This window comes from Salvelinus sp. IW2-2015, linkage group LG16, assembly GCF_002910315.2.
Source record: "Salvelinus sp. IW2-2015 linkage group LG16, ASM291031v2, whole genome shotgun sequence".
Taxonomy (NCBI): Eukaryota; Metazoa; Chordata; class Actinopteri; order Salmoniformes; family Salmonidae; genus Salvelinus; species Salvelinus sp. IW2-2015.
This window is the reverse complement of record NC_036856.1, coordinates 6,507,541-6,527,825: the sequence shown is the minus strand read 5'-3', so window position 1 is coordinate 6,527,825 and position 20,285 is coordinate 6,507,541. Positions and strand designations below refer to the sequence as shown.

The 20,285-nt window shown below is 43.7% G+C and overlaps 1 protein-coding gene across 3 annotated transcripts in view; it reads left to right on the top strand.

Moving 5' to 3' along the window:
- Positions 1-20,285, top strand: part of LOC111975752 (FYVE and coiled-coil domain-containing protein 1) — a 52,905-nt gene that overhangs the window by 11,879 nt on the left and 20,741 nt on the right. For all 3 annotated transcript variants that reach the window (XR_011481143.1, XM_024004314.1, XM_024004315.1), the window contains exons 4-14: positions 78-203; positions 1,374-1,480; positions 2,196-2,339; positions 2,473-2,566; positions 2,769-5,282; positions 5,501-5,593; positions 9,620-9,738; positions 12,201-12,368; positions 13,751-13,900; positions 15,666-15,889; positions 18,685-18,838. Coding sequence is in view for 2 of the 3 variants with exons in the window: in XM_024004314.1 (XP_023860082.1) it covers positions 78-203; positions 1,374-1,480; positions 2,196-2,339; positions 2,473-2,566; positions 2,769-5,282; positions 5,501-5,593; positions 9,620-9,738; positions 12,201-12,368; positions 13,751-13,900; positions 15,666-15,889; positions 18,685-18,838 (3,893 nt within the window). In the remaining variant the exon portion in view is untranslated. The remainder of the gene's footprint in view (positions 1-77; positions 204-1,373; positions 1,481-2,195; positions 2,340-2,472; positions 2,567-2,768; positions 5,283-5,500; positions 5,594-9,619; positions 9,739-12,200; positions 12,369-13,750; positions 13,901-15,665; positions 15,890-18,684; positions 18,839-20,285) is intronic.

Genomic DNA, 20,285 nt, shown 5'->3' with positions numbered 1-20,285 from the left:
CACCAATATGGCATTGTTCACATCGCTATACAGTATGTCATGTAAGATTTGTTGCTGACACGTCATCTACACTTCAGTTTGACCAGAAGGAGAAGACAACATTTCTTGGCACCAGAAAAGACTACTGGGATTATTTCAGCGACTGTCTGGCCAAGATCAAAGGCGCCAACGATGGTATCCGCTTTGTCAAATCCATCCCAGAGGTATGGAGATTAGCACTTTTACAAGTCAATTATAAGGATTGTCAACTGTTATTACACAACGTTTAGTAGTAATTCATATGTAATGTTGTTGTTTTTTGCCACCGTTTTATAGGTCCCAGCAAACACTGTCACCATTTCTGTTTAACCTCTATCTGAAGTTATGTATAATATTACAGTTGTGGGTCTTATTGTTTTTTTACCTAATGTGAAATAATGAAGGAACAAATAAACTTGATCTACAAATCATGTACCAAATCCACTCAGACACATATTTCACAACAGTGATTCAAGGGATTGAAAACGACCTGATCGCTAATACTCCTGACATTGCAACTGTCATGGATTGCTTAATTAACGTATATGCATTCAGTTCTCTGTCTCGCTGATAACTGCCAAAATAAAGTAAACACTTGAGTAATTGAGCGATTTAAAAAAGTATATTGAAAGCAGGTTCTTCCACACAGGTGTGGTTCCTGATTTAATTAAGCAATTAACATCCCATCATGCGTAGCGTCATGTATAAAAATGCCCAGTTACCTATTTATTTTGGCTACCATGGCAAGAAGAAGAGATATCAGTGACTTTGAAAAATGGGTCTCAAATGAGCATACGGGGTTAAAGTGTGTGACAGTCACCAGATCTCAACCCAATTGAACCTTTATGGGAGATTCTGTTTTCCACCACCGTCAACAAAACACTAAATTATGGAATTTATTGTGGAAGAATGGTGTCGCATCCCTCCAATAGAGTTCCAGACACTTGTGGAATCTATGCCAATTTGCATTTAAGCTGTTCTGGCGGCTCGTGGTGGCCCAACACCCTATTAAGACACTTTATGTTGGTGTTTCCTTTATTTTGACAGTTACCTGTAGTAATAAGGACATGGGAGAATTTGGCATTCTGCTGGGTGGTGGACACTAGCCACGAAACACAAATACTCTTTGTAAGCAGGATCTACACAACAGATGTTGTTGAATATGGATGAATGATTATAAACCACTTTTGAGGAATTAAAATGTCTGACAAACGTTGATTTGAACTATCCTTTTAACGGACATGTTCAAGAAGCACATATGCTCATTTTAGGCCTCATTGGTGCTGCAGATGAACAGCTATCACATATATTTGCTGTACAGCACTGTGAATATGTTATTTACTTTCCCGTTCCAGCTGAAGACATCTCTGGGGAAGGGCAGGGCTTTCATTCGCTATTCCCTGGTGCACCAACGACTAGCCGACACGCTGCAGCAGTGTCTGATGAACCAAAGGGTAACCAGGTAAAACTCAACCCGGCACAGGATTTACAGAGGTCATGGGTTAAAACCCCTGAGGCAAAGAGGGGTTCATCTCTCTAATACGTTTCACACTTGGGAATGGCAAAGTGAGGAGAAAATCTCAAACCTGACACCACTTCTGGAACAGTTTTAGGGGTTGAACATGGATGCGTAGGGTCAAATTTGGGGAACATAATGATGTTTGGCTAAATTAAGGGACTGTTAAATGTTTTGGTTGAAGTGACAGTTCATTAGACATAGACTACTATTCTGAGATTTGGACTGATCTGACGGTAAGTTTATTGTTTCAAGTTAACATCATTTCCTTTAATTTCTCTTCCCTTGCGGGGTTTTACTTCTAGAAACCCATTTCTCTGTTCCTCAGGTGAGTAAAAAGAGGTTAGGTTACTGGAAGCAGTATCCAGTGGGTTTGAGGGGTTTATATGTTTTCAGATGCAGTCAAGATATATTGTACAGATCTGCTTCTCGAAAAGTTGCTTCTCCCTTCGTAAAGAGTCGTGTCTGTATGCTCGATGTACTTGTGAATTTTCTATGTGCGTTTACAAAAGGGATGTCCATTTTTCATATATGCACTGTACTTTTTGTGAGGTAATTGAATATAACGAACAGGCTAAGTATATTAGTGAAGGTATTTCTATGTGAATGTGTGTGTTTCTCCTTTCATTCTATCAATATGCTTATCTTCTTCTCTGTGCAGTGACTGGTACTATACTCGCAGCCCCTTGCTGAAGTCTCACCTCAGTGTTGACATCACAAGTCACCTGTATGAGCTCAACGAGGTCCAGTTTGACGTGGCCTCCAGGGGTCATGACCTTGACTCGTCTTGGCCCACCTTCGCAAGGTAACCGATCACCAAGACAGAGTGGTTTATAATACATCCCATTCTCCAGGTGCTGTGCATTGGATTGAGGAATTGACGTAGATTAAAACGATACTTGGTGACGTCACCTCATCACGTGTGTTCTGATCTCCAGGAGGACACTGGGCATGCCCAACTCACCTGGCCACATGTGGAAACCACCCAGTCGCAGCTCTAGCATCAACAGTCTGGCTAGCACCTACTCACAGGTAATGACACAGTCAGCCCTCCTCCTCAAAGCTTTTATTCTGCTGGCACTAATATGGTTCTATTATGAACTGGTCATATCTTAACATATTGCTAGTCATATTGCTAAGATTATACCATAATGAAACGTAAAACCATAAAATGAGTGGTGTCATCTGCACTAAATCTAACACTCTCTTTCCCCAACCCCCTAAACCACCGCAGCAGGCTCATGAGTTCCTTGGCAGCCCTGACAATGGCCCAAGCATTCTGAGCGAGTTGAACGAGTTGTTGCCTTCCAGCGTAGAGGTGAGTATGTTGGACGAGCTCCGCCTGGAGCTGGACCAGTCAGAGCTGAAGCAGCGGGAGCTCCTGGACAGGGTACAGCAGATGGGGGAGGAGGGTGCTGAGCTCAGGAGTGTGGTGGTGGAGCTACAGAGGCAGCTGGACGTGTCGCTGACCGCCCAGGAGAAACAGCAGGGTATGCAAGGGACCCTGAAAGACCTGGAGGCACGGGAGGAGGCCTTGTCCTGCGAGCTGGAGTCCCTGAGGGCCGGGGAGAGGGCCAGGGAGACCGAAAATCGCCACCTTCAGGAGAAGCTGGCAGCCGCAGAGGTGAAGAACGTAGAACTAATGGCCAAACTGGATGGCGTGTTGGATGAGAAGGGCCAGCAGGTGACTAGCTACTTTGACTCAGCACAGAAGATCCATGAGCTACTGGACAGACTGAAGGAGGCTGAGAGGGGGAAGATAGAGGCTCTGGCAGAGGGAGAGGATAGGAGGAGACAGGCCGACAGGCTGGCAGATGAGCTAAGGGTCAAAGAGGTGGCAGAAAAAAAGGATGAGGCCAAGCTCGAGTCGCTGTCAAAATCCATTGCAGAGGGGAACGCTAAGTTTGCGGAGTGTGCAGAGGAGCAGCGTAATGCCATTGACAAGCTCCAAGGGGCATTGACTTTGAGAGAGAAGGAGGTCAACAACCTGCAGAGGCAGCTGCAGGACCTCAAGAGTGTTCTGGAAGAGATGGAGAGACAAGCAGAGGAGGCCAGAAACAGAGCAGAGGAGGAGAAAGAGGAGATCCAGGAAAGCATAGGCAGTCTGAAAGAGGCCATGGAGGTGGAACTACTCTACCTGAAGGAGCAGTTGAAGAGCAGAGAGGCGGAGCTGCTCTCCAGCATACAGAGGCTTCAGCACCTGGAGGTCCAGAGCCATGGCCTGACAACGGAGAGGGACATCCTGAGCGCCAACCTCTCCAAGCTGGAATCCAGCATCAGGGAGCAGGCCAATAAAATCGAAGAGTACAAGACTCAGTGCACCAACCTGATGGAGCTGAATGGGAAGTTGCTTGACACAGTGAAGAGGAATGAGGAGCTGAAGAAGGACCTGGCAGAGAGCCGGGCAGCCCTGGAGGGTGAGGTGGCTGCTCTGAGGGCGTCTGACAAGCACCTGAGGGGCCAGCTGGACGACGCCAAGGTAACAGTGGATGAGAAGGACAGGAAGTTGCGTGAGGAGAACCGGGCCTTGGACGAGAGTTTACAGAGGGCGGCCATGGCCGCCGCGGTCTCAGATGCCTCTACCAAACGGCTGGAGCAGGAGAACCAAGACCTGAGGGAGGAGCAGGCTACGGTGAGGGCGGCGCTGAGCTCCATGCAGGAGGAACTGAAGTCCATCCACGGGCAGATCGGAGAGCTGGAGAAGAGCTTGGGGGCATCCCGCAGGAGCGAGGCCAGCCTGCAGGAGCAGCTCAAAGACAGGAAGGCCCAGCTAGAGAACAAGGAGAGGTGCTGTGCAGAGCTCCAGGCCAGGGTGGAGGCCCTGGAGGCCAGAGGAAGGGCACTGGAAAAGGCTAAGGCAGATGCAGAAAATGCCTGTGCCAAAAAGACAAAGCTGATAGAGAGGGTCACCACTGAGAAACAGACTGTGGAGAGAACACAGCTACAGAGAAGCTCTGCCCAGGCCAAGGAGAGCCAGGAGGTAGCCGCCAAACTGACTATGGTGGAGGGCCAACTGGAAGTGAACATGAAAGAGGTGTCCAGGTTCCAGGCAGAAGTGATGGATTTGAGAGTGCAGCTGAAGACCTCTGGGGAGGACAGAATGAGGAGCCAGGCCCAGCTGGAGGTGATGGAGGCCCAGAAAGACGCACTCAGGACCCTAACAGAGCAGCTCAAAGCCCAGACCGAGGCACTTAACCAGAGGCACGTGGCCGAGCTCCTGCAGTGCAAAGAGAGGGAAGAGGCTCTGAGCAGGGAGCGTGACCAGGAGGCAGCCACCCGGTCCGAGTCGGCTGCCGCAGAGGCCTCCGTCAGGGGAGAGCTGGCTACGCTAAAGGCGCAAAATGAGAGGCTGGCCATGGAGAATGCTGAGATACGTGAAGGCCTCCACCGGGCCAATACAGAGATGGCAGAGCTTGGGATGACTATCTGTAGACTGACAGCAGAAAGGGAGGAGGCCAAGGAAGGCTGGGCGGGGGAGGCAGACAGGATAGGGAAACTGGAGGAGAGAACTTCCGGGGAGGTGGAGCGGCTGGAGGCCTGCATGGCTGCCATGCGCCAGGAGAACACCAGCCTAAGAGAGGAACTGAGGATGACAGAGAACCTTCCGGGAGCCATGCTGGAGCTGCAGGACAAGCTGGAGAAGGCAGAGGGCCAGGTGAGGAGTCTCCAGGACTCCAGTCTGGAGGAGATGGAGGCGGTCAAGTTCCAGATGAGCTCCGAGAGCATGAATCATCAGAACCAGATCAAGGTGAGTCTGGCTGGAGTTCTGTCAAAAGCCTGTGACAGGTGGGAAATTATTGTGATTAATTAGACAATTAATTACTGTGTGTGATTCACAACACATTTACCTCTTTATTAAACAGTGTGCTTTTGCTGTGCAGGAGCTGCAGAATTCTCCTCACTTTCATGTTTTTGAATGACCGATTGGCACAATTTGAACACTTGTATGTTTTGCTCTCTATCCAGAGTCTGAAAGATGAGGTGGGGAAATTGAGGGTCCAGCTGCCTAAAGAGCAGGAGAAGGTGTCTAGTCTGGAGGCCAAAATCTTTGAGATAGAGGTCTGTATCTCCACCTCTTTCATTTTTCACATATGACAGAGAACATTATAATAGACACAGGGCTCTATTTTAACAACTCTAATGCAATGGTAAATCTTAGTGCTGGCTGTAGCGTTATAGGTTGGGGGGGGGGGGGGGGGGGTTATAATAGACACAGGGCTCTATTTTAACAACTCTAATGCAATGGTAAATCTTAGTGCTGGCTGTAGCGTTATAGGTTGGGGNAGAATTATGGGCGGAGAAGTTGGCGGTGGCGTGAAAGGGCTGGGTTTTGATGAATAAACAAGTTGTGTGTGTTGAGGATTCTCCCCTCTCTGGCCAGTCAGAACATGCTCCATGGCTAAATATGTGGTTGCTTCAAGTTGTGTATTTACGGTATTTTATGTATGGCGTTGCCATCAACTCCAATTAGAATGTTAGTCCGTTATAGCCCAGTTTGTTAAATTCACTAGGATATTGATTAGACCCAAAAAGACAGTGTATAATTTTATTCAAATTCTAATAAAAACGAAACAACAACTTGTTTTAAGTATGTTATGTCTAACTACAGTTACAGGCACCATAATTGCTCCCCAAGGGCGTATAATACAGACAAGGCAACTTAGAKTATGGAAGGTTTTACACACATCCAAACTTTTCACTGGAGCTGGATAAAGATCCAATATAAAGAGAAAGGGGGAATGTCCACTCACCGTTATACTGCTGGCAAATATAATGTTTTAATAAACATCATGGAACCATCTTATGGATCATATTTGCACTCCTCCGGAAATAGCAGACGAATTTGCATCGCTTCCGAGCCATGTACGTTCTCACCATAAACCCATGGACGGTGAGTCTTTCTAATAAGTTTTTTTTAAAAATCAAATTAAACAAAAAACAATCAATCCATTTTTTAAACCAACAATATTTCTAAATAGGAACGGGTTCGAAGCATGATATCATAAATCGCTTCTCTCGTTCCATGGCACTGTGTGCACACGTAGTCCTAAATGTCTTAACGCATAACATTGAATGCACCAATTTGTAAGTCGCTCTGGATAAGAGCGTCTGCTAAATGACTTAAATGTAAATGTAAATAACATTCACACGTCTATATAAAATGCTAGGCTCCTGTCAATTGTATTGTTACCTTCAGTACGAGTTAAAAGACACACCTGCTCATTCAAGGGTTTTTCTTTATTTTTACTATTTTCTACTTTGTAGAGTAATAGTGAAGACATCAAAACTATGACATAACACATATGGAATCATGTAGTAACCAAAAAAGTGTTAAACAAATAAAAATATATTTTATATTTGAGATTCTTCAAAGTAGCCACCCTTTGCCTTGATGACAGCTTTGCACACTCTTGGCATTCTCTCAACCAGCTTCACGAAGAAGGCTTTTCCAACAGTCTTGAAGGAGTTCCCACATATGCTGASCACTTGTTGGKTGCTTTTCCTTCACTTTGCGGTCCAACTCATCCCAAACCATCTCAATTGGGTTTGTGGAGTTCGGGGGATTGTGGAGGCCAGGTCATCTGAAGGAGCACTACATCACTCTCCTTCTTAGTCAAATAACTCTTACACAGCCTGGAGTTGTGTTTTGGGTCATTGTCCTGTTGAAAAACAAATGATAGTCCCACTAAGCGCAAACCAGATGGGATGGCGTATCGCTGCAGAATGCTGTGGTAGCCATGCTTGTGGCTGCCTTGAATTCTAAATAAATCACAGACAGTGTCATCAGCAAAGTACCATCACACATCCTCCTCCATGCTTCACGGTGGGAACCACACAAGGTGAGATCATCCGTTCACCTACTCTGCGTCTCACAAAGACAGAGGTTAGAACCAAAAATCTCAAATTTGTACTCATCGGACCAAAGGACAGATTACCACCGGTTTTATGTCCATTGCTCGTGTTTCTTGGCCCAAGTAAGTCGCTTCTTGTTGTTGGTGTCCTTTAATAGTGGTTTCTTTGCAGCAGGTCGACCATGAAGGCCTGATTCACGCAGTCTCCTCTGAACAGTTGATGTTGAGATGTGTCTGTTACTTGAACTCCGTGAAGCATTTATTTAGGATGCAATCTAAGGTGCAGTTAACTCTAATGAACTTATCCTCTGCAGCAGAGGTAACTCTGGGACTTCCTTTCCTGTGGCGGTCCTCATGAGAGACAGTTTCATCATGTCGCTTGATGGTTTTGCGACTGCACTTGAAGAAACTTGAAAAGTTCTTGACATTTTCCGTATTGACTGACCTTCATGCCATAAAGTAAAGATGGACTGTCGTTTCTCTTTGCTTATTTGAGCTGTTCTTGCCATAATATGGACTTGGTCTTTTACCAAATAGGGCTAGCTTTTGTATACCACACCTACCTTGTCACAACACAACTGATTGGCTCAAACGCATTAAGAATGAAAGAAATTCCACAAATTAACTTTTAACATGGCACACCTGTTAATTTTAATGCATTCCAGGTGACTACCTCATGAAGCTGGTTGAGAGAATACCAAGATTGTGCAAAGCTGTCATCAAGGCAAAGGGTGGCTACTTTGAAGAATCTAAAATATATTTAGATTTGTTTAACACTTTTGTTACTTCATGATTTCATATGTTATTTTATAGTACTGTTGTCTTCACTATTATTCTACAATGTAGAAAATAATAAAATAAAGAAAAACCTTGGAATGAGTAGGTGTGTCCAAACTTTGACTGGTACTGTATGTGTGAGGCAGATTCTCCCAAAAATCTGCTTTGGCATTATAGGAGGACTGAATAGTTTGGAGGAGCGTATCTTTTGCAATCGGACGAGGGTAGCTCTTTGAAAATGGGAATGGATAGCCTACTTGAACAAGAAAAATGCAGGTATGTGAATAATGAAAAAGCATGAGGACAAAAACCTCAAATGTTTCAAAGCACTCTGTTGACCATTTAAAACCTCTTTATTCATAAGCTACTTTTAATATCGCAATGCTACTAAACCAGCCTTGATTAAGGGSAAGGTAGACTATGCTTGTTTTTAAATTAAATAGTTTTTTATAAACACGATTCCCTGTCACAAAAGACGCATCTCTCCTTCCATGGACACTGTGCATCATGGCTGGATAGTCTGCGCTTCCTCTCTCAAAATCCATTCCATTATCAACTGCGTTACCGTTAAGATGTGGTTTTTGTGGGTCTTAAAACTTCCCATTAGTACTGCATGAAATTGTCACTTTTGTGCTTGTTTTTAAGGCAACATCTCAAATATTGACACCCCTCCCACCTCGGCGCAAGCGATCTGATGTTAGACAGGCGAATTGCCGAACCTGGCGTTAGGGCTGTAAAATGCCAGTGCTGCAGTTTTTACATGACGAAATTGCAAACTAACGTGCGTTTGACGTAGCACCAGACGAAAAAATGAAACCACAGTCTTCAATCCCTTATCAAGATAGACCACTTTAGGATACACTGGCGCAGAACAACTGATTGGCTAAATGGCATGTCTGTTTAGCAGCTGACACTGAAATAGCTGAAAGAAAGAATCGGTAAGAGGAATGTGTGAAAGACCATATTGTGTGTAGAAGGAGAGAGTGGATGACGAAGCCAGCCGTGGCACATTCATCTTGTCTGCCCTGGCAAAAGTTTTTACGTTTTCATTAGAGAGGCATAGGAATGAATATGAGAAAGGGAAAAAGGGAAAAGGTATAAATACGAAAAGGGGGCGAGAGGAGCAGGGCTGCACACACCTGACTGGGTTAATGAATACCCCGAAGATTAGATTAGCTCAGTGTTCATAAACCGAGGATGATAAAACTGAGGGCAGGGTGGTGTGAATCTCCTTCCTCTCCCTGCGTAGAGAGGATGTGACACGTTGAAATGAGTCTGCCTGTACTATAATACTTTGCTATGATAATTGAGTGAAGGAGAGAGTTAATTTACAAAGCATCGCTCTTCTTAATCCTTTGTCTGTATTTAAAGGGATCAACAGTTAATCTGTTCACGAAAGCTTTTTGGTTCTTTAAAAAAAAAAAACGAGTCTATGTTATGATTATGTTTGATGAAGGGGGTGAATGAGGAGTACTCACGGCTGATTGGAGAGAAGGATGCTCACGTCACAAAGTCGGAAGCCGCTATTCGTCAGAGTGAGGGAGAGATTCAGCGACTGAGCGACTCTGTCACCAGGTATGGCTATAACCCCCCTTCCATTTACCTCTGACATACTGGCAGTGTTCATGTCATACAAAAGAGTGACTAAAATATTAGTCAAACTCCTGTTTTCTAATGGCAATTGACGAAACTATAACTGACTAAATAACCACAGAAAAACTATAACTAAACAAAATGATTTTACATTTCAGTTGACTAAAACGAAACGAGACAAAATTATCTTTGTGAATATAATCAGATTACTAAGTGGACTGGATAATTTTTTTTTGAGAGATTATGCTTTTCAATGATAATAAGCACAAGCTAACCAGTCACCATCAGCCTTCTACTTAGCTACCTTTTGCCTGGTTAAGAAACCCAAGCTGCTTTACAAAATAAAAAACAATAGCAGCATTGAGTTTAATAGTAAAACAAGTCTAGCTATGTTTTTCTCTCCCTTGAGCATAGATAAGTAGGCAGTCTTTAAATTTGTAGTCTTGCTCAACCCTCCCACTTTCCTCACTGCATTTCATAGCRAGGTTATGTAGCCAACATGGCCAAGTCTCCCTCTTTTCCTGGTAGAAAACGGCTTGATTCTAGCCCTTACCGTTCAAAAGATATGACCCATTATACGTTTGTGATTTCTATTGTGCGTTGGCGGCCGCCTCTTAAATTTCATGAAGCATATCTCGGGCRGTTCTAAAACTGGGTTACTTGCGGACCGGACCTTTAACCACTGGTTGACAACATTTTGTGACCACCACAGCCCTAATGAGGTGACATGAGTAAACAAGGTGTAGCCTAAACAGTTTAGGCCTAAACAGTTTAGGCTACACCTTGTTCAGTCATGTCACCTCATTAGTAGGGCTGTGGCAGTCACAAAATGTTGTCAACCAGTGATTGTCAAACAAATAACTGCTTGTCTCACGGTAATTGACCGTTAATAGCCTACAAGCCACTGATGCAGACCTTTTGGAACATCTACATTTTAAAAAGTCTAATAAATCCATTTAATATAGTCTACACCAAGGAGGAYCAAAGTATGGCCCGTGGGACGTATCCGGCCCGCCGGGCACTTCAAAATATCTATATTTTTTTACCCCTTTTTTCTCCCAAAATTCGTGGTATCCAATTGGTAGTTACAGTCTTGTCCCATCGCTGCAACTTCCGTACGGACATGGGAGAGGCGAAGGTCGAGATCAGTGCGTCCTCCGAAACARGACCCAGCCAAGCCGCACTGCTTCTTGACACAATGSCCTCTTAACCCGGAAGCTAGCCAGACCAATATATCWGAGGAAACTCTGTACACCTGGRGACCGTATCAGCGTGCATGCGCCCGGCCCGCCACAGGAGTCGCTATAGAGCGTGATGGGACAAGGAAATCTCGGCCTGCCGCCGRCTCATGGGTCTCCCAGTCACTGCCAGCTGTGACACAGCCCGGGATCGAACCCGGGTCTGTAGTGATGTCTCAAGCACTGAGATGTAGTGTCTTAGACCACTTCGCCACTTAGGAGGCCCCCGCAAATAGATTTTAACAAACAATTCATCCCCCCAAAAAATGTGTCCCTTCATTGAATTTCAAAATCCCAATGTGGCCCTTGAGCCAAAAAGTTTGCCCACCCCTGGACTACACCATCACAATAAATCCATTCTTTATTTTCGACAGGTCTAAAGAAACATGATATGAACAAAATGTAGTCTTATTTCAGAAGAACAGAATAGCTTACTGAGTTGTCCTTATGTTAGGCCCTGATATGGCTATACCATATGGCTGTGGGCTACACTAGTTCATTTAGCAGACGAGATTTGCAGAGAATTCTGCGGCATWATTTTATTTTATTTCATAGTATGAAGAAACAATTGAACATAGCTTCATAAAATATAAAGGATATTTTCTCCAAATGATTTCAAAGAAAGTGAGCACATGCGGCTATTCTGTGGAGGGTTTAACAAATAAACTGGTCCTCTTATATGCTTAATTTAGAGTTATTTATGCAACTTAAGTTGTGATACAAACGTAGGGCTATATGTTTTTATTTTTAATACATTCTAAGGCTGCATGACGGGACTCTAATGGTGATTTGAAAAAAAGTTGCATGAAAGGCATGAGCTCTGATTTCGTTTTTTGTTCAAGCTGCACACACTTCATCAGTCTCTCATTCACAATTTGACAAGCACTTGATAATATTCTCACCAGACCTCGAATTTCCGAATTTCCAAATTATTAAGACTAGACTAAATCTGTGCCAAAATGAACACTGCCTACCGGTATACTATTATACCCCAAACAGAAAACAACCTCTCCATTTAGATTAACTAAGTAGTCCCTGTCTCTAAGATCTATATATATATATATATATATATATATAGATAGATAGATAGAATGGACAAGACAACTCTGAGTCAAAGATGATGCAGTCACAACTATGTAATCGTACACTCTCCCTCTTCCATTCTCTTAATCCCTTTCACTCCCTTCTAATCGCTCCCCCATTGAGTGCCGAGGAGGCTCTCTTGGCGGTCCAGGCGGCGCGTGAGGAGTTGAAGAAGAAATTGGAGCAGGCCGAGGTTGACAAGCATAGTCAATACCTCAGGACGACAGCAGAGATCGACGACCTCTACCGAACCAAGAGCACGCTGGAGGAGCGCCTCATCGAACTAATCAAGTACGCCCTAAGCCTTCCATCCTCCTCTGCACCTGCCCTGAGCCATGGGAGGAAAGAGAAAAAGTGACAGCTGCATCTTTTGATCTGTAGAGGGGGAGGAGCTTTGTTTAGGAACTTGAAAGGGTGTTGATGACTTGTTTTRCCCCTTTGTTTGGGTGATCATGATAGCATGTTATGTCTGGGTTCTGCCCTCTTAGCTGAGCCCTGGGGGACGTGTGTATTCTGAGGTTGCTCTCCCATAGCAAACACAGTTTGGGTCTTTGATATGCCATGTCACCACTGACAGTCTCATCTGACGAGAAGGAGGGAGGGAAAGGAAAGAGATGGATGGATGGGGAAAAAGGGTATAAAAAAGTGACACAGAGGAGGGTGACAAAGAAATAAGTTGTTTGAAGACAGATAGAAACCAATTCGGAATTCCAAATCAACCGCGAGGCACTTCTGTAGGTGTAAAACAATTGGTTAGGTGTATCCAATATACAGCTAAAAGGGCAAGATGAAAGAACTACTGTACTGTATGGATTATACATATCCGATCCGTTGAACTCTACTGTACACAAAGTGCCTAGGATTAGTCGATTTGGAATTCAGAAAGTCTATGATATCAAGGAGAAAGAGAGTGAGAGGGGGATTTCAAGAGAGAGACGAATGAAGAGAAAGCAACAGCTCTCGTCTGCTTATGTTTTGGCAGTAATTGATGCTCTCTCTCTCTCTCTCTTTGTCTCAGCTATTCACATAGCTCTTATCCCCAGTAGGGGATAAAACACAATTCCAGCGCCCCTGGGGTGTCCTTAAACCACTTCAGTGCTTTTATTTCAATTCAATTCGCTTTATTGGCATGACGTAACAATGTACATATTGCCAAAGCTTATTTTGGATATTTACAATAAAAAAATAAAAATGAGAATCAAAATTGACAACAGTAACAACATTATTTACCGTCTTCATTTACGCTTTCACTTTTTCCTATTCCTTACTGCTCATTGGCAGAAAGATGTACTCCAGAACAGGGGGTCATTGGAAAGTGCATGTAGAATTAGATTAGGACAATATAAACAGAATAGCATGAGTAATGATTATGTCGTCCTCAAATACCCACAAACCATACAAATGTATGATTCACTCGTTACGAAGTAACCATGCCTGAAAGAAGCTAACTGAGCAGATAATTGCCATACTCTGTCACTCTCTGATGAACAGAYGGGAACAACCAGACCTGTATAACCATGTTATTTTTTGGCAGCAGGTCCTGCGCTCTAACCCCCCACCTGTGTATGTGTGTGTGTACCCGTGTGTGTTCGTGACCTTTTGGGTGCTTTGTACTTCGATGCTGGATCCAAACATTCAAAATGTATTCACAGTGTGTGTATGTGCTCCGGCAGGGACAAGGACATTCTGTGGCAGAAGTCCGATGCTCTGGAGTTTGAGCAGAAGCTGCGTGCAGAGGAACGCTGGTTGCAGGACAAGGAGGCCACCCACTGCCTGGGCTGCCAGGGCCATTTCACCTGGTGGCTGCGCCGACACCACTGCAGGTAGGCACTGAGAGGGCACTGACTCACCAAATGGCCATATTACGTCATGTTACGGGAACCGTAGACAAAGTGTTAATAGCTATTAGAGCGTCGGTGGCTTTCTTTTCTTATCGTGACTTCAATAGACTATGGTCTGACTGGTAATGATTGAAAACATTGTGATACACCTATACACCAGTGGAGGCTCCTCATAGGAGGAAGGGGAGGACCATCCTCCTCAGGAATTTTCAGATTTTTTTTTTTWAAACATTCAAAAAGTTATCCTTTTTAGATGAAACTATACTAAATATAATCACGTCACCAAATAATTGATTGATTAAAACATACTATTTTGCCAAGAAATGTCTACAGTAGCCTCAACAGCACTCTGTAGGGTAGCACCATGGTGTAGCCGGAGGACAACTAGCTTCCGTCCACCTCTGGGTACATTGACTTCAATACAAATCTCACCCCCTTCCATAGACTAACACAGTAATTATGACAACTTCCGGAGGATGTCCTCCAACCTATCAGAGCTCTTGCAGCATGAACTGACATGTTGTCCGCCCAATCAAACAATCAGAAAATGAATCTAGTACTGAAAGTATAAGATACAGCTAGCTAGCACTGCAGTTTGATTGGGTGGACAAATGAATTCCTTCCAAAATGAAGGACAAGCAAGAGAGAGAGATTTAATCTTTTTACTTTCAGTTTCACTTAGCTAGCAAATGCAGCTAGCTACTTTACCCTACTCAAACAGAGGGATGCTATGTTAGCTAGTTGGCTATGACTATCCAACACAACACTGGAACTCTTCCAAGMCAATGTAAGCTTTTGGTTTTACAAATGTATTGCCACTGTAGCCTGCCGGTGTAAGTACCTAACTGCTTACTGACTGTACACTGTAACYTTATTAGTTATGTTGACTATGACGTTACTTTAGCTAATATGGTGACAACGATGTAGGCTGTGTGTAGCAGTTTGTCTTAGAAAGGTTTTTTTGCCTGGTCACATACTGCTAATGTGTTGTGCATTAATGTCCACAAGCGACGAAGGGAAAATATGAGAGGAGGAGAGGACATAGATGCGAGAAGGAATAAAACGTGGCTGTTATGAAAGTGAACTGTATTTAGGTGTGATCAGGGGTATATTCATTCCACTGATTTTAAACGGGATAAACATARCTGAATTTGTCCAATAGAAACTCTCGTTTGCAACGATTGGACTAATTATCACACCCTTTATCAGCTAGATGCAGGCAAGAGTGTGCAAGGCGGTATTGAATGTGTCACTGTCTGTCCATGTGTCACTGTCTGTCACCTCAAATTCTACTCTCGACCTGTGTGAACCTACATTGTAAACTTTCATTCATAGGCTATGTTGTAGCAACCTCATGATGGGTATAGGGAAAATTAGAGTATCATGTACTAGCCTAAACCTATCGCTGTGAATGGAATATGAATGACAGTCATCCAATATGCTGTACTAGAAATAAGGCCATGCTGATAATTTTTTTTGTCCTCCCTCATCTTAAACGTCACTGACCGCCACTGTTATACACATTTGTAAACAGGCCATTTTACATAGTGGTTACAATGGACAGAGGTGGTGAATCTGGCGATATTGCCAGGATGGTTGATTGAGTATATCGGCTAATAATTCCAAGGTCTCAATTATATTGGACTTTCAGGCAATTCAGTATTTGAATTAGCATTTTAGTAATTTAACTCCTGAATTGAATGAATGCTCCACAGTGATACAGTACTAGACTCTCTTCTTGTTTCAGGCTGTGTGGACGCATCTTCTGCTACTACTGCAGTAACAACTTTGTGATGACCAAGCACAGTGGGAAGAAGGAGCGTTGCTGTAGGGAGTGTTACACCCAACATAGAGCCGTGGTGGAGAGGTTCACAGAGGCTGAGCTGAGTCCCTCCGACACCCAGCCGCCTGGAATTGGGCCTCACTCACTCCCCGAACCAGCCCCCTACAAACCTACTCCCAGGGTTACAGGTGAGATATAGATGGTCACACGTATGCACACGCAAATACACGCACACACTCCTAGTATGCGCACTCAAAAACCCACAAATACATGGTCACGCACACACTTGCAAAGGCCTTTTTCAAACACTCAGTCGAAAGGGACACGTATTTAAGCAAACCCCCATTAYACAATTTGATTTGAAAAACACAATTTGTCACAATTACTCTGGCCTTCTTTCAAGGTTGGTGAAGTGGTTTTGTGTTGAATAGGGAAGTCGTAACAGGTACTGAAACGAGCATCCTCTGTACCCTGTGGAATAAGAACAGAAACCTTCTGGTATTCCTAACCATTCTAGTAGTATACTTCCATTATCTTGTTCTAAGCAAAAGGGCGAAGGGTGGTAGGTGCCACCTCAATTCAACTTTCTTAATCTCCCTTCTGCTTTACTGCTTTCATTAACAAACATGGCAAAAACCACAGCGGAGGTTGCTTGGCAAACATCTGCCTCGTTTTTGTCACATCATTTTACTGGGAAGGGAAAATGTACGGCTACTACATATTTCAAGAAATCTTTATATTCCTCAAAAGGTAAGTTCTGTTGTGGACGTTTTATAGAACAGCAAAGCCCAATGACGTGCGTCTTCATCACACATTTCAAATCTGACAGACGGGATAAGATAAGAAGTTCAAAGAGAGAGGCTAGTAAAAACATCGAGAGATACTATACGATTAGAAAAGTTAAAAATGATGTAAAACATCACAGCACAATAGAAAAATATATGGCCTATGGAAACCAAACGAGGGGGGTCTATGGTGATAGGTGGGATGGGCTGAGAGTGGCTGAGGGGGTGGGATTAAAGAGCTTATGTTTGGTAATGTGTTATTGTTATGTGACTGCTATATATAAAAGTACCATGTATGCAAAATGTCTATGTAAAATGTGTATGTAAAATGTATGTACAGTACCAGTCAAAAGTTTGGACACACCAATGGTTTTTCCTTATTTTTACTATTTTCTACATTGTAGAATAATAGTGAAGAAGACATCAAAACTAACACATATGGAATCATGTAGTAACTAAAAGAGTGTTAAACAAATCAAAATATAATTTAGATTTTAGTTTCTTSAAAGTAGCCACCCTTTGCCTTGATGACAGCTTTGCACACTCTTGGCATTTTCTCAACCAGCTTCACCTGGAATGCTTTTCCAACAGTCTTGAAGAAGTTCCCACATATGCTGAGCACGTGTTGGCTGCTTTTCCTTCACTCTGTGATCCAACTCATCCCAAACCATCTCAATTGGGTTGACGTCAGGTAATTGTGGTGGCCAGGTCATCTGATGCAGCACTCCATCACTCTCCTTCTTGGTCAAATAGCCCTTACACAGCCTGGAGGTGTGTTTTGGGTCATTGTCCTGACGAAAACAAATGATAGTCCCAGTAAGAACAAACCAGATGGGATTGTGTATCGCTGCAGAATGCTGTGGTAGCCATGCTGGTTAAGTGTGCCTTGAATTCTAAATAAATCACAGACAGTGTCACCAGCAAAGCAACCCCACACTGTCAGACTTCCTCCATGCTTCACGGTGGGAACCACACATGCGGAGATCATCCGTTCGCCTACTCTGAGTCTCACAAAGACACGGCAGTTGAAACGAAAAATCTCAAATTTGGACTCATCAGACCAAAGGACAGATTTCCACCGGTCTAATGTCCATTGCTCGTGTTTCTTGGCCCAAGAAAGTCTCTTCTTATTGGTGTCCTTTAGTAGTGGTTTCTTTACTGCAATTCGACCATGAACGCTTGATTCACGCAGTCTACTCTGAACAGTTGATGTTGAGATGTGTCTGTTACTTGAACTCTGTGAAGCATTAATTTGGGCTGCAATTTCTGAGGCTGGTAACTCTAATGAACTTATCCTCTACAGCAGAGGTAATTGTGGGTCTTCCATTCCTGTGGTGGTTCTCATGAGAGCCAGTTTCATCATAGCGCTTGATTTTTTTTGCGACTGCACTTGAAGAAACGTTAAAAGTTCTTGAAATGTTCTATATTGACTGACCTTCATGTCTTAAAGTAATGGTGGAGTTTAATTTCTCTGCTTATTTGAGCTGTTCTTGCCATAATATAGACTTGGTCTTTTACCAAATAGGGCTATCTTCTTTATACCACCGCTACCTTGTCACAACACAACTGATTGGCTCAAACGCATTAAGAAGGAAAGGAATTCCTTAAATTAACTTTTAACATTGCACACCTGTTATTTGAAATGCATTCCAGGTGACTGCCTCATGAAGCTGGTTGAAAGAATGCCAAGAGTGTGCAAAGCTGTCATCAAGGCAAAGGGTTATTTTACACTTTTTTTGTTCGCTACGTGATTCCATAAGTGTTATTTCATAGTTTTGATGTCTTTGCTATTATTCTACAATGTAGAAAATAGTCCAAATAAAGAAAAACCCTGGAATGAGTAGGTGTGTCCAAACTTTTGACTGGTACTGTATATGTAGCAGAAAAGCTGCAAAAAATGTATGTATATATTTGTCCTCCGAAGGTGGATGGGGACTATTTATTTTTTTGTAAAAGAACATCAAGACAAAAGCCTTGGTGATCGCAATTTGCTGTACATGAAAACATAATGTGATCTCTATGGCCTTTCTATGTGTAAAACATGTATGACTGCCTGGGATAGAATGGGTATAGGTGTGACTTCCTGCTCCTGTTATGTCTTTAGGCAGCTCTTATAAAAGCTTTATTAGTGCATACATACAGGCTACAGTAAAGTGTTACAAGTACATGACTGGTTTGATCACCTGTTTCCTGTGCAGTGTCGGACCCCAGCGCCAAGACTGATGACGGGGCCTATGACATCATCACAGAGGAGGATGCGAACGGGATCTATGACAGCGACTCGCTGTCCCAAACCACAGGGGATTCACTGGAGGGGGAGCAGGACACACGGCCACCGGGGGCGCTAGACATGTGAGTGCAACCAGACATGGACAGATACCTAGCCAAATAAAAACACACACACACACACGCATGCGCCGATACACAAACGTGGGTACACACACACACACACACACAGCATTCCAAGTGCACAGTCGTGACAAACTCTGAGTAATGACAAGCTCTCTCTCAAATAGTCATGAAAATCTCTCGAAGACATGCACTCATTTCATGGCAAAAAGGTCAGTCCTTTTTAGGTCCTCCGGAGGAGGAGGACTCCGGGAATTCACTCCGGGTGAATTCCAATGGCATGCAGTGAACGTGCTTAGCTCGTACCACAGAATTCCCTCAAAGTAAGACTTTATTCACATTTTTCAATATTAAGAATTCCAAAGGTGTTGGCTTAACTTTTCGGGAAGAAACAACTAGGCTACACGTGGATGCCGTACAAGACATGCAGCACTCCAATGGATCCTGACGCTCTTGCAAGTATGATCAGAGTGATTGTCCGTGAGGAAATATCCTCCGCTGTCATCACCAAGCTGAGCCCAATCAACAACACACTAGTGAAACTTCAAACCAGGCTCACCAATTGTGACTCAAAGGGAAAAAGATCTCAAGGTTTCAACTACCGCCCTACACACCTGGCTGGAAACGGCGGAGAAGAACTATGACACATTGCTAGTCGCAAATAAGCTGCTGGAGGAAAAGACACCACAGCAGGAAATGTAATTTGAGAATAATCGGATTGGATCATGGAATCCAAAGATGGTAAACCGACAGCCTATGTAAGCACAGAGCTACAGAAACAGCAAGCTACCTACAACCAGGTGGGAGGACTACTGCGCAAAACTAACCTGAAGTACAGCGTTGTTCACCCGGTCGAAGCATCAACAACAAGAGCCACGCAAGCCTCGGAAGCAATGGAAGTCAAGCCAGTGCTGGATTCCCTCCCCCGACCATAATCTACTCAGCCTCACAGGCTTTCTGACCCCCCCCCCCCCCCCCCTCCTGTATTATCCCCTTAGCATTCAACTCCTGTCTGTCTTTGTGTGGGTGTTCAACCCACTTACTTTTTTACACCCACTTGACCCTCTTAGACGGGACCCACAAATAGAATGTCTCAGAGGGAGCTGAACAGTAATGAGCAAATTACTGTTCAAATTAGGATCTGTTGAATGGTTTATATTTGTCCCTTTTAAACAGTGACTGTACAAGCATGATTTGGTTTCACGTTTATGAGTTTTTATWTCACCGTTAATGATTTCATATGGTTTATTATCCCCACCCCTTTCTAGTCCAATAGAATGTATTTGGTATTTAGATTATGGGACAATATTAGAGGGAGCTCTGTGGATGGGCTATTTGTTCTTGTCATGCCAGTGCCCTGCAACTGGATGCATCGTTGTTGGAGTCTACAAGAAAGGGATGTTGTAAATATTACGAATATAATACAGCTGCAATGTAATCATGAATATTC